General features: G+C 38.6%; 2 protein-coding genes and 1 pseudogene across 2 annotated transcripts; 1 reads left to right on the plus strand and 2 right to left on the minus strand.

Annotated features, from left to right (window-relative positions):
- Nucleotides 1-1,102: 1,102 nt before the first annotated feature.
- On the minus strand, nt 1,103-2,979 carry LOC148906835 (uncharacterized; annotated as a pseudogene).
- A 33-nt stretch (nt 2,980-3,012) lies between these two features.
- LOC116307098 (uncharacterized) lies at nt 3,013-5,342 on the minus strand. The gene is made up of 3 exons (XM_031717245.2): nt 5,138-5,342; nt 4,224-4,305; nt 3,013-3,845 (listed from the first exon to the last, which is right to left on the minus strand). Exons 1-3 carry the CDS (start codon nt 5,159-5,161, stop codon nt 3,013-3,015), a joined length of 939 nt encoding a protein of 312 aa, XP_031573105.2. The 5' UTR covers nt 5,162-5,342.
- A 1,158-nt stretch (nt 5,343-6,500) lies between these two features.
- On the plus strand, nt 6,501-12,358 carry LOC116307119 (uncharacterized). Its single transcript, XM_031717269.2, has 3 exons — nt 6,501-6,826; nt 8,156-8,261; nt 9,070-12,358. The coding sequence occupies exons 1-3, from the start codon at nt 6,800-6,802 to the stop codon at nt 11,931-11,933; spliced, it is 2,997 nt and encodes a 998-aa protein (XP_031573129.2). The 5' UTR covers nt 6,501-6,799; the 3' UTR covers nt 11,934-12,358.
- Nucleotides 12,359-12,739: the final 381 nt, after the last annotated feature.

The following is a 12,739-nucleotide window of genomic DNA, read 5'->3' on the forward strand; positions in this document are numbered from 1 at the left end:
TTATCATTGGTTGAATAAGTCATGTGTTTCCGGAATTTAAAACCACATGCACAGGCAACCCGATTTCTCCCAACCATTTCCATTTTTGCACTATCTTTCATTCTTTGAAGGCACAAACAATACAAAAATTCTGCATAAGAACAGAGTTCAAGAACTAAGCGAGCCCCATCACGAACTAAGCAACTGAGGGAGACATGCAATTGGGAAACCACCTCCCTGAAAACGTCCTATAGTAGACAGGATTTTGTTTCAAAACTGTAGCCCGGAAATCCTAAAACTTATATATCATAACGTATGTGTATTAATTTACCCTGGCATGTCAGCGTATCACAGGGATAGAAATGCTACATCTTGATGAATCAGTACTACATCTAGCTCTTCAGTCTTTTCTCATTCGGGTGGTGTCCCAAAAGAAGAAATGTATAGAAAGACATTAGCATCGCGTAAAAAAGCCGGCGTAACAGTAATTGTGGCGCTAGTGGGGGCTGCATGCCCCTGATTATAATGACAAGTGGTCTAAATGGAACAAATTTGTTGTTGTAAAACTAAAGAAGGGTTTCACTTTTCAGTTGGCATCATTGAACGGAATATTTTTGAACTGATTGCTTTTAATTCAAGCAGCCATGATAAAAATCACTTACTTCTATACTTTTTGGCTCCCATAATCATTATTGATGTCATAGATTTAAGATCCCTTATTTTCTTAGACAGACCTCGTTGCTGAGATTGCAGATTCCCGTTGCTGAGTAATGAACAGTGCGAAAGCTACCGTACAATCTCAATTATAAGCCACTCCCCAGTTATAACCACCTCCCCAGTTATAACTCCCCCCCCCCCCCCCCCGTTTATGAGGCCTAACCGGTTATAATATTCGGTTATAAACCCTGTCCGGGTATAAGCCCATGAAGAAATCCTTACAAATGACTATATTAGCCCAGGGCTTATAACCGGGATTTTGCTTTCATTCCATGAAGTAATTTGTAAAGTCTTGTAAGCCCACAGGACCGCACAGACAAACTACTCAGGGTCAGTATCAGAATTCACGGTTCATGTACGAAACTCTGGCCTTTTATTAGCAAAAGTCAACTTTTTAAATTAAATAGCTACAAAATAACTAAGAAATTTCTGTAAAATGATTCTTTCCTTGATGTTACCTTACTTTTCTATGAAGACTTTGTAAGACGTTTTGATATAAAAATTGTATGGCTTTTTGAAATGATAAATACCGAACAGGAAATGAATGGTTAGCGGACGTAATGATATCGAAATCGGTAAGTCACGTGTTAAAATAAATGCCCCCTTACTTCGTCCTGCAATACGAACTTTATACTTGCGATCAGAACAGGCGTTGGCTATTTCATAAACTAATGTTCTCTTATGTCTCCTTGACAACAACAATAAACAGTTACCGTGTAGATTTTTGACTGATGTCTTAGATTTAAAGCTTCGTGTGCGTTTTATGATATTTAGGATATCTGAGGTTGCTTTGGCCTCAATCCATTTCCAAGAAGTTCCCCGAGTTTTCCGCCTCGTTTTGTTGTTACAAACACAATGGTCCAGAGGAACTCGAGGGTCGACACAGCGTTTAAAATGTCTGTAAATACTAACTCTGCGAAGACTGCTAAGCTCGGCAAGATCGCGGATCCCGCGGGATTTTTCCGAGTATCTAAACTGTGCTTCGAAAATCTCATTCATTGGTTTGACTATGATATCCATGGTCACAACATGTTTATCTCCTTCCATACGATGTCGAACCTTTTTAAAACTATTTCCAACCAATCGCTGGCATTTTCCAAAACCGTATACATTGTCTCCTCCAGACATAAACTCTTTCTGAATATTATTGTTGATCTCACCCAGGGCGAATTCTGCCAACCAAGTAAAATTCCCGTAATCGTCAGGGTACAGCGTTTCCCAATTTGTACATTTACAAACAGCCGAGTGTTTCATTGTTAAATTTGCGCATGTGCGTTGAGGAGACACTTCAGTAAATACCCCTCGATCATGGCCTTCTGATGATTTCACATAAGAAATAATAGCTTTATGGAGATCTAATGTAGTCATCAAACGACGCTGGTTCACAAATAAGGCACGAGTTCTTTGCATCTCAAGCTTCTCCGCAACATTCTTCGGAAGGATCATGAATAAGAGGGAATCGTAAATTTCTGCTCTCCCTGACATTGTTTTAAACGAGAATTTCGTTGTCTTAGGACCATGATCAGAAAGTATTATAGTTAAGGTATCTTGGTCTTTTGCCATCGAACGGACAAACCACGACAGTTTTTCGTCAATTTGTCGAATACGCCTTCCTGAAAATTCGTGCCCCACATTTAAGTGAGTGTACGCAAAAACGGGACGTTTCTTGTCAGAATCCCTGTACGCTTGAAACACTTTTGCTGTGTAATCTAAGAAGAAATCTCCATACGGTTTACCAGAGAAGCAGATTTTAGGTTGTTCGAACGGATTCGTAGTTCCATACTGCCTGTAGACGTCACAAGAAGTATGCGACAAGCCAAAATCATCAATATGATAACCAAACACTCGATTAGTGAAAACATCCCATTGGTGAGCAAACTCTTCGAAAGATTTGGGAGTGCTGTTCTGGTGTACGTTGTTGGTGAATAAAGATCCCCAGGAATCATACCAACAACTGTCTTCTTGTAACATGGTATAAAACCCTTTCGACTTAAGTAGTCCATACAATAACTTGATTCCATACTCTTGCTTCTTATTCTGTTGGCTTTTTCCTGACATAAAGGATCTCATGTTATAGAACGTATAAGGAGCAGTACTTTGTAGAAGCTCGAAGTCCAGCACCGTCGCTTGCTTGCTCTTATCATGTACAATCTTCCTCATTGTTTTTACAGTCTTGGGAAGCTGAGCGATAAAAGTGCGCCCGGGACACTGAATCAAGAACTAAAATATTAAAGTTAAATACATTCTTATTTAACGGAGCATCATCGTTTTTTTCCATTATCGGTGGAAAGGAGAGAATTTGTTTGACTGTAACTACTACGTGTTGGATGTACGACAGCGAAGAAAACAAAACCGTAGTCCTTTAAAAGAATTTTTAGCGACAAATTCTGGGATAAAATCTTCCAAACTTTCGGACGTGGAGAACTCGTACCATCTCTCAACATCAGCAAGAATTCCATACTCCGGATCAATGTTAATCACTTGGACAGGATTACCTCCACATGCAGTAAGATCACAACGCACACTTGCGATCATATCTGGAGATGACCGCCATGTTTCTTGAAATACGCACAGGTCTTTTATTGGTTTGTTTGCGGTGCATTTTAAGCGTTTACTGTGTATTTTGTATGCTTTATTTGCCATCTTGCAATCCTTGGCTTTTAAGATACGAGGCTTACAACTGACCTTGCCAATCTTGTCGTCCAGTGCGGTTTCGTTATAAATTTTTCCCAGTCCCATATAAGGACAGGGGGACCTTTTAGGAAGTTGTCGAGCCCTCGTATCGGACATCATCTTTTGTAACAGTCTTTCTAAAACAGAAAGCCTCGATTTGCTTGGCTGCACTTGACGAACTTTTATGGTTTTCATTTTCGGAAGACTGCGCTCAGACTCAGAAATATCTCCAGCAAGTATTTTCCATTCTTTGTTGACTTGTTCTTCGATGTCCTCATGTTTCCTGGTGCTCATTCTATTATTTTGGATGTTCTTTGAAACATTTCTGAAGCCCTTGAAAAGATCGACATGTTTTGTTACGACACTTGCTTGGACATGCTGACGTTTTACATTACGTAACGCCTGCGCAAAAGTTCCTTCACTTTTAGATGCACCTTTTCTTGAATCGTGATCTCTCTTTTCGTTTTTAAGAGTATCTGTTGGAAATAAAATTCGCGTTAGGCAGAACAAATTGATATCTTGATGATGTACAAAAACTAAGATGTCGTTCAAAGGTAAGTTCTGGAGCATTATCGGCCATTGTAAGTAATGTTTCCCATTTTGGACCACATCTCGTTCCCTTTGCAAGGGTTCTAATATAAATTTCTTTTGTCAGTCGTACTTTATATTTACGCTCTATGAAAAATCATTACCTAGGACAGTAACGCGCTATTTCCGCTGAATGAAACTGGAAGACACACGCCCAAAACTATGAATCAACCTTAGTCGTGGGTTTTCCCATATTTATCGTGGGTTTTGCAAATCTTAATCTTAATCTCAAATCAAGGAATTCAAAATCAAAAAAATTTACTTACCAATGATATATGTATTGGAATCTAGTTGCATCTTCCACAGGTACATTACTGTCGTGGTAACAATCACCAAAAAAATTAAAACCTAGAAAACCCAAAAAGGCAATCAATAATTTAATGCTTCCCTCAAATACACTAATTTTAAGTGGAAGTGCCCAATGCCATTCCAAACGTGTCTATATAGTGAACGAAGCACAAGTCTCGGGTCGACGAAAAAATGCATGAATATTTAGATGACACACTTGATCGGAATTTATAATTGCTTGTCTCTCTCGGAACTCGCGATTTGTAAACACGAAGCTAGCCGGATTAAAGGATCTCGCACCAAACGCAATGGACCCTTCTCAAAACTATCTTGAATGTAATCTGAGGCTAACATGGAAATACGAAGGAAATGCCACAAATTCCATCGAGAAAATGTCTGATTTTAATTTCAAGTTGTGTTTTCATGTCATCCCATCCAAAATGATTTTGAGAAGGTTTCTGATTCTTTGAAACGAGCTTTAAAAAAAATCAAAAATGATATCTTTTTGAATTGAAATGCGTGCTCAGCTTAAGTTCTCTGCTTTTAACCCGAGAATGATTTTGCATTAGACAACTTTTGATATTCTGGTTGAGCGCGTCAAATACAAACCATTTAGAGTCGAGGCTCTGGGGAAACAATAATGTAATCGTAATTATTCTTTGGTAATCCCTCCCCCCTGCCTACCCCTGCCTGGACTCAGATTGTTTTCTGCTTGATTCAACTCAACCAGAATATCAAAAGTTGGCTAATTGAGTGTATATAGCGGTAACTTTACATCTGTCGATAATCGATGTCGACATAATCATTGATTAACACACGCAAGCCATTGAACAATCACTGCAACGTTTACTAGACATTGCAGTTATAGGCCTTTTAAGATTAGTTGTCTTACAAGTTTTCTTCTTGCCAACATCATTTTGATCCTTAAAGAGTTCTTTTGTCCCGCTTCTCTTTGTTTTTCGGGGTACTTATTTCACATGTCAGGCTTTTTGTTGTTGAGCTTCTAATAAAAGGCACTCCTTTTGATTTCACTGCAGCTATATGTAACGTTAATTAGATACTAGAAAGAACAATATACGAGTTATAGCACTAAGAGAATAAGCAGGTAAAAAGCAGGTGTTTTTGCTGTTTTTGGACTCGAACAAATAAGCCACCCTGAACATCACGTGATAGAAATTTAAAGCTCCTTACTACAACATCGAGAGAACGTTTTCAAGCGTAATCCATTTCATGGATAATGGCCCAAAATGTATTTTCTTCTGTCAAAGTCGTCCTTGCACTTTTGCCAATACAGTGTTTCCATGGTCAAATGGTCAAAAGGTCCGAAAGCGACTGACTTGAAGAGCGCTATACTAACCGGAAAGACCTACTCCTGACTCTTGAAAAGATCTACGCTCGTATAAGTCAAAACAAAGAATTACATTGAGCTAGCGATAGTGATTGGTTCGAAATTTGTTAAAAAATGTATGTAAACGTAAATCCAAAGAAACCTCAATAAAATCATTTTAACATCATCGATCATTATCATCATCATCATTATTATAGCATCATTATTATCATCATCATTATCATCATCACCAAGGTAAAGAGGGGGGATGATCAGAATGCGGTGAGGGGTCGACAAAGTGATCTAACGTCTTAAACGTTTGACATTGCTTTCTTCAATAACTAGCCATCCAATTATTTGAAACGAAGGGTTGCAAATGTCACTGATCATTAAAAACGTTACGGTTGTGATACTGCGACGCCGGTTCGTCAGTAATGTGTAGGTATAGCAAACTCAATGCGTAACCAAGATTCAATGAAGCATCATATATTTTCCCATGTGAATAAAAGTTTTCTATAATAGCCATGCAATAATTTACACATATTACTGTCGGACCAAGTTAGCTTCACGACCGAAACGTTTTAGACAAATCCGAAAAATCGGTGGACGAGCCTTTGTTTCAAATAATAGTCTTTAAATCTTAAATTTTAATCATACAATCTCAATGATCTTTATATTATACTTTAAATTCCATAAAGAAAATAACTTAGTTTATTTGAATATGAATATTATTTAGGTGTGAATCTTAATCTTTGCTACCCAGTTTAATCATTCGTTTGGGTTATTCATTTAATTGTTTTATGTAGCTCATGGGCTTCACGTTTCCATGGTGACTATATATCAAACAACAGGTGCTTTAACATTCCAGTCTACTTCTTGAAGTAGAGAAACCTGCCATGTAAAAATGACCTCACAGAACACCGGCAAAACTCGACCGTTCTGTGGCAAATCTGGCTCAGCGAGAAACTTTAACACTGCAGTACACATCGTTAATTAAGTAATATTCTTTTCGTTGAGTGGACGGAGACTCATGCCAACAAATAATACCAAAGGAAGAGAGAAAATAAAGAAACAAACCAATGGACTTCTTTTTGAAGTTTTTAAAAAAGACATGAAGATGAAAGAAATTCAGCCACGTGGGAACGTACCTGGAAAACTGATTACAAAGGGTTCTGAGAATCGATTACGTTGAGACTGAAAATAGCGAGAGGACATACTGCAGTCAACATGATCGGATTGTTTTATCGTAGAAAGGTACCGTATTCTTGGGGTGAGGGTTACTTCAAAGACGCCATATTAGTTGACGACAACTTACAAAGCATTCCTCATTAATAGCTTCTCTCGTTAGATCAACTGACATGGCGGCTGCTTAATTCATTGATATTTATATCTCGAGGGATTTTAAGTCATTTGGTTGCACCCCCAAGAATTACCAAGGTCATAACTAAATAGCTTTCGATGGAAATACATACAATCTGCGAGATATTTTGATTATAAATTATATAGCGTAGTACTAACTTCATTGTAAAGTGTCATAACTTAGAAATTCACTGACAATGTGTTTTATCATATCAGAGAGTGAATTTCACGATAGCAAGGTACTTTTTTTTAAAAATCAAAAAATTTGTATGAAAGGAAAATCGTGAAACTCGTGTAAGTGTTTGAAAGGAAAATCGTGATTTTCTGACAATCACACCAGCAAATTAAATGTCAATCAAATTAGCTGATCTCAATTTTAAAAAGCTGTTAAAGTAACGAAGAAAACACCAAGAATATAAATTTCGATATTTCTAACTTTACAGATACACTTCTGTCACATGATGTAAACGGTTTCTTCAGTTCCTAAACTTTTCACACGTGATCAAAGATTTTAATTTTCGTGCACAAATTTTGGCCACGTGAGAACCTGTTTTGAAAGCATTTCAGTTGGTGGGTTTTAACATGCCACATTGTGCAAGGAACACCACGTACCAGCAAAAACCAAAAGCTATAATGCTACTTAATTATTATACATTGGATATTCCTGTTTAAAAATTCTGGCTCCTTTTGTGGGGTAAATAAAAAGTCATTCGAAATTAGGATTTAAACTAGGAGGAAGTATGGAATAATCTTACATTTGTCATTGCCTAAAAGGAAAACCCGGAAGCCAGGTCAATGGTTCGCTTCCAGGGAGTCTGATCTTTCTCCCAAAGTTTCCCTTCCAGCTGTAGTGACAAATGTTAAATTATTCTCTTACAAGTAATTTGCCTGGATAGGATATTGAATATGCCTGTTAGTATTGTTTTGGTGAAAGTAAAGTACTTAATTTGTTCAGCGATCCACCTATAAACCCTTTATTTTTAAAACTATAGACACATTCCATATCTGTCTACGACTACATGACTGTATGCTCTTTTTCGTGTATGTTTTCACGATCCGGCTAAAATTATTTTTCTTGTCTGATACGAAACAAATAAATTCAGCGTCGGCTAAAGAAAATACAATTTTATATGTAAGTGTCGGTGGAGTTTTTGTTCTGATTTGTGTGGAGAAATGCAGCTCATACAAAAAATTAATGTAACAGTTGCCTTTTTGTTTCTGTAGTTCTTTTTTCTCCTGGCGACTGTGATCGGAATGTTCATTTACACCATTTTAAGCAAAGATTACCTCAACATCCAAAACTACCAAGTCCAAAGCTACGCAAAACGAGGTAAGCATGTCACTCTAAAAAGTAACGGTTCACCGTGGCCCAGTCACGACAACCAATCTCACAAGATTATCGTTCGACCGATCGAAGACACAACGTCCTGACACGACACTGTTGTAGGTTTACGGCACGGCAAGTCCGTACCACGAGGTTTTAATATTCATACGAATATCTACTCTCAACCGTGGTCATAACAACTCTTAGTCTCCCCCAGAGCCGCTTTCAGTGTCGTCACGCCACGCTTTCTCCCCTGAGTAGCCGCAACTCAGGGGAGAAAGCGTTGCGTGACGACACTGAAAGCGGCTCTGGGGGAGACTAAACAACTCTTTGTTAAGCAATTAAATAATCGGCATAGGACAAAGACAGTCGTGTATTCAAGGACAGAACGTTTTTAAGTGATGTTACACGAAAAGATTTTTAACGCAACATTGTTGCCTTAAAAGTTGGCCTCGTGTAACGGTGGAGACTACGTGTAACATGGCGCGCGCAGCAACTCATGTTGTGAGTTTTGAAGGTAATTCAAGAACCTGCCACATATAGCCGCAACAAAACATCGTTAAAAATCGTAAAAGCACCACCATGTTACACGGGAAAAAATTTTTCGAACATTGTTGCACGTAAAATCGTCGTTGCGCCGTTTTGTGTAACAACAACTTTAATCGATCCAATAATCTAGAAGTCCTACTCATCATTATTATAGATGATCACTCATCAGTCTTCGTGAAAACTATGCTGAAGTGCTTACAGTGGTACATAGCTAGGGTGATGCTATGATAATGCTTATTCTTTTTATTCTAAAATCTTTATTTAGATGACAACAAAGAAGCTGTAGATGAAAACGAGGAACAGAAAAGCAGCATCCAAAGCCAACAAGTCCAGTTAGATTCTCAGAGCCAAACATCAACGAATCCAGCTTTGGCAAACGAACCTGATTTAGACAAGCTTCCTTCTTCGACCGACTCACCTACTGAAAGGAAGGACCAAAAAGGGATCAGTGATAATTGGTTACAAGATGACCATGAACATGGATGGAACATTGATACTCCAAGTCCTTTAATGCAACATGTAAACAGCGATCCTTCAGTAAAGGAAGAAGCCCAGCAGAATGGTAAAGGGACTGTTGCTGATCATACGAACAACTTCTCTACCATGGCTGATGCGAAAGATATGGTTGAATTCAGTAATGCCGACCAAGAAAGAAAAACATTAGACAATTCCATCAATGAAAGTTTCTTCGATCCTAATGCGCTTATGTTCCACGACAACAATAATTTAGAAGAACATCAGTCGCAAGCGGAGCAAAAATTGGACATCCAAAATAAGAAGAAAATTTTAAAAACTCTTCTAAATGATGAGCCAAATTCTCACCTCCTTCCATTTAGTATTTGCCCCTTTTTGGGAATTCGAGAAAGTAAAGTAAACCCTTGGTTAAACGACAGTCTCAATGAAGTACGCTGCAGACCCAAGACACCAAGTGAAAAAGCATGCAAAGAGGCATATATGGCATATAATGTACATCTGTCGCCTCTAACGTGCGAAAAACAGGGGATTGCCAATGAGATATGCAACTTTAAAGAAGATGGTACGATAGAATGCGATATGTCCCCGTGCACGGACAACTATGTTTATTTGTCGGGCGTGGATCCTGATTATGGGATCGTCACGAATGATAACACAGCTTTCCTTATGAAGTCTAACAAAGAACTAGAACGTTTGGTCTATGACTACTCAAAATCTAGCAGCGAAAATGGATTTAACTTCTGCTTTCTCAAATGCAAGTGCTTGGGATGCAGTACCACATCATTGTTTTTGGAACAGTTAATCATTTTCCAGCCAAAAATACCAAATGGGCCATTATTAGAACCGCCGTTAATCAATTTCAACATCATTACTTTGGATTCTGTATCACGGGCGCACTTTTATCGATCATTACCAAAAACAGTCGAAGTACTTCGCAGAATCGTCCACGATCCAAGATTGGAAGCGACGGTCCTGGATTTTGAGTTGTTTCAAAGCATGGCCGATTACACGTTTCATAATATTCGAACATTAATGAGCGGGAAGACTGACTCGGATTATAAAGCGCACAAAAAACAGCACTATGAGATCGAATATTTATTCAGCATACTGAAATCGAAAGGATACCACACCCTTTTGCAAGAGGACAGTTGCTGGTATGATGAGTGGGGGTCACTTTACACGGATAATCTTTTCCAAGGAAAACAACCTCAGAATCTGGAAGACTTTAGTTCTAGATGGAAGACTTTTAAGAAACAAGTCGAGAAATACTACATTGACGATTTTGGACTGTCTCATTTTTCTTGCAAGGCATTACAAAGGTACAACATAACGAACCAGTTCAACCGGCCGAAGAAGATTTGCTTCGGTGGAAAAGTCTTTGCAGAGTACTTCTTAGATTATAATGAGAAAGTCTTTAAGCAGAAACGGACGTCTAAAACACCTATTTTTGCACATACACACTTGAATACGGGGCATGAAATCTCTGGGACTAGGATTAAACAATTGGATCAAAGACTCTCTGAATTTTTCCTTAATATGGCTGGACAGGAGAATACCTTAACTCTCGTCCTTTCTGATCATGGACCCAAAACTACCACATACGCATTCCGTACGATGGATGGAAGGGCCGAAATCTACGACGCTTTGCTTTTTGCCATTTTACCTGAAAAGACCGCTTCGTTCCTTGGGTACCACAGAACAAAAGCACTGATAACGAACCAGAAAAGACTTCTGACAACATTAGAGTTGCACCATACACTTGTTTCCATTGGAAATCTAGATAAAGAAAATTCGGGGTCTACACAGCTGGAAGGCATCTTCGCAGAAATTCCATCCAATCGTTCGTGTTCTGATATTTCCATGAGAAGTGCGGCCGTTTGTAAATGCGATGGATGGGAAAAAACATTCTCAACTAACCATCCTTCGTTGACTTGGCTTGCTGAGCTTGCCCTAGGCACTTTAAACAATAGGATACAAACCGAATTCATGGAAAACATAGATTCATGGGGCGGCTTTGGAAATTGCCAAAGACTCGCTGGAAAAACGTTTGAGAAAATACGACGACGCTCAGTGGGTGATAATTATCTGGTGACGATGGATTTGATTGTCATTCCTGAGTCCGAGATATTCGAGGTGCAAATAGAATACCCTAAGATACCAAGACAATCCAACAATAATGTAACATTGACACACCTAAGTAGAATAAGCATTTACAGACGTTTTGATACATGTAAAGACGACACCGTCAACCTCACGATATGTGTCTGCAAGTCGAGAAAATATAGTTCCTATGGAAATCGTCAATGGATCAAAATGGATTCGAGGAAACACCTTTTGAAGATTTTGGCAAGGAGTAAGAATTTCGGTGCTAAGGTCAAGTTCACTGATCTGCACGCAAATTGCTTGGTAATGATAACAAGGACGCATTCAGCACGTACTTCAGCATTTGAGATTGCCAACGCTTGCTCGGATCGTTCGTATAAGATCAAGGTATCAGGGAAGAGTCGAGGCCAAGCGATTGTATCAAGTCCCCTTCCATTAATTCTCACAGTTGAACCATTAACTGCACATTTTTTGTTTTCGGTTTATCACCTCGAAAGGCCTTATGGGTTCAAGGCTACCACGTCGTATAAAGCTTACTTTATCGAAGACTGAGTTGACAAACATTTTCTAAAGAAAGAGACACTAGTTTTTCAATGGTCGACAGATAAATGGAACCTTGAGGGTACGTAACAGGGTAACATTTCAAAATTGGTACACCAACAGGCAGGGCGTGTATAGGACTTGGTGTGTATGGAAACGGGAAGGGGGGTGGGCTAGTATAGGAAAAAGTATAGAAAAGAGGTAGAGACCTCAGTTTTTCCAATGCATGCCAAAAGCACACTACTACTGAGAAGGCTGGAGAAATGTCTCATTACCTTTAAACTCCGTTAAATCAAAATCCGTTTGCTACCTGTACCAAACTGTTTTGTGTGTAAGATACATTTACAAACGTCAATTGTCATTTTTAGTAAATTTTGTTGTTTATATGAAAGTTACATTTATAGAAGTTTTGCTTAAAATTAAAAACTACCTGCGTCGTTTTGTCTTCAAAACTACATTTTAGCAACTAAGTTAATGATAAGGAAAGGCGTCGTGAAACTTTCGTCGCGAGAAAGTTCCACGAAAAGTAAAACTGCTTTCTTCTTGTGCAACCGAAATCTGTGTCGCTAACAAGTTTTAGGATAAGATTGTGCCGTGTAATACCCACTTGAAACTTGACTCGCCACACCATTGCACGCAACTTGTATATACTAAAAGTTTCAACGTGTAACAAGGCCTTTATCATATTTACTTTTTGTATTCAACAAACCATCACAGTCCCATCTAGTAACCACTAGTTGTTCTTATACACTTGTTGTATTTAACACACCAACACAGTCCCAACTAGTAACCAGTAGTCACTAGTAGTAGTCATTCTT

Source organism: Actinia tenebrosa, unplaced genomic scaffold (genome assembly GCF_029948245.1).
Source record: "Actinia tenebrosa isolate PJP-AT-01 unplaced genomic scaffold, QUT_ActTen_1.0 PGA_scaffold4__44_contigs__length_22323623, whole genome shotgun sequence".
NCBI classification, from domain to species: Eukaryota; Metazoa; Cnidaria; class Anthozoa; order Actiniaria; family Actiniidae; genus Actinia; species Actinia tenebrosa.

Bases quoted from the DNA above. Each gene is read 5' to 3' on its own strand.
- LOC116307098 (XM_031717245.2), bottom strand. From the start codon at position 5,161: ATGATGTTGGCAAGAAGAAAACTT. The intron at 4,306-5,137 runs GTAAGACAACTA...TGGGTTTTCTAG, and splicing joins TGTTGGCAAGAAGAAAACTT to GTTTTAATTTTTTTGGTGAT. The intron at 3,846-4,223 runs GTAAGTAAATTT...TATTTCCAACAG, and splicing joins TTCCAATACATATATCATTG to ATACTCTTAAAAACGAAAAG.
- LOC116307119 (XM_031717269.2), top strand. From the start codon at position 6,800: ATGATCGGATTGTTTTATCGTAGAAAG. The intron at 6,827-8,155 runs GTACCGTATTCT...TTGTTTCTGTAG, and splicing joins GATTGTTTTATCGTAGAAAG to TTCTTTTTTCTCCTGGCGAC. The intron at 8,262-9,069 runs GTAAGCATGTCA...ATCTTTATTTAG, and splicing joins CCAAAGCTACGCAAAACGAG to ATGACAACAAAGAAGCTGTA.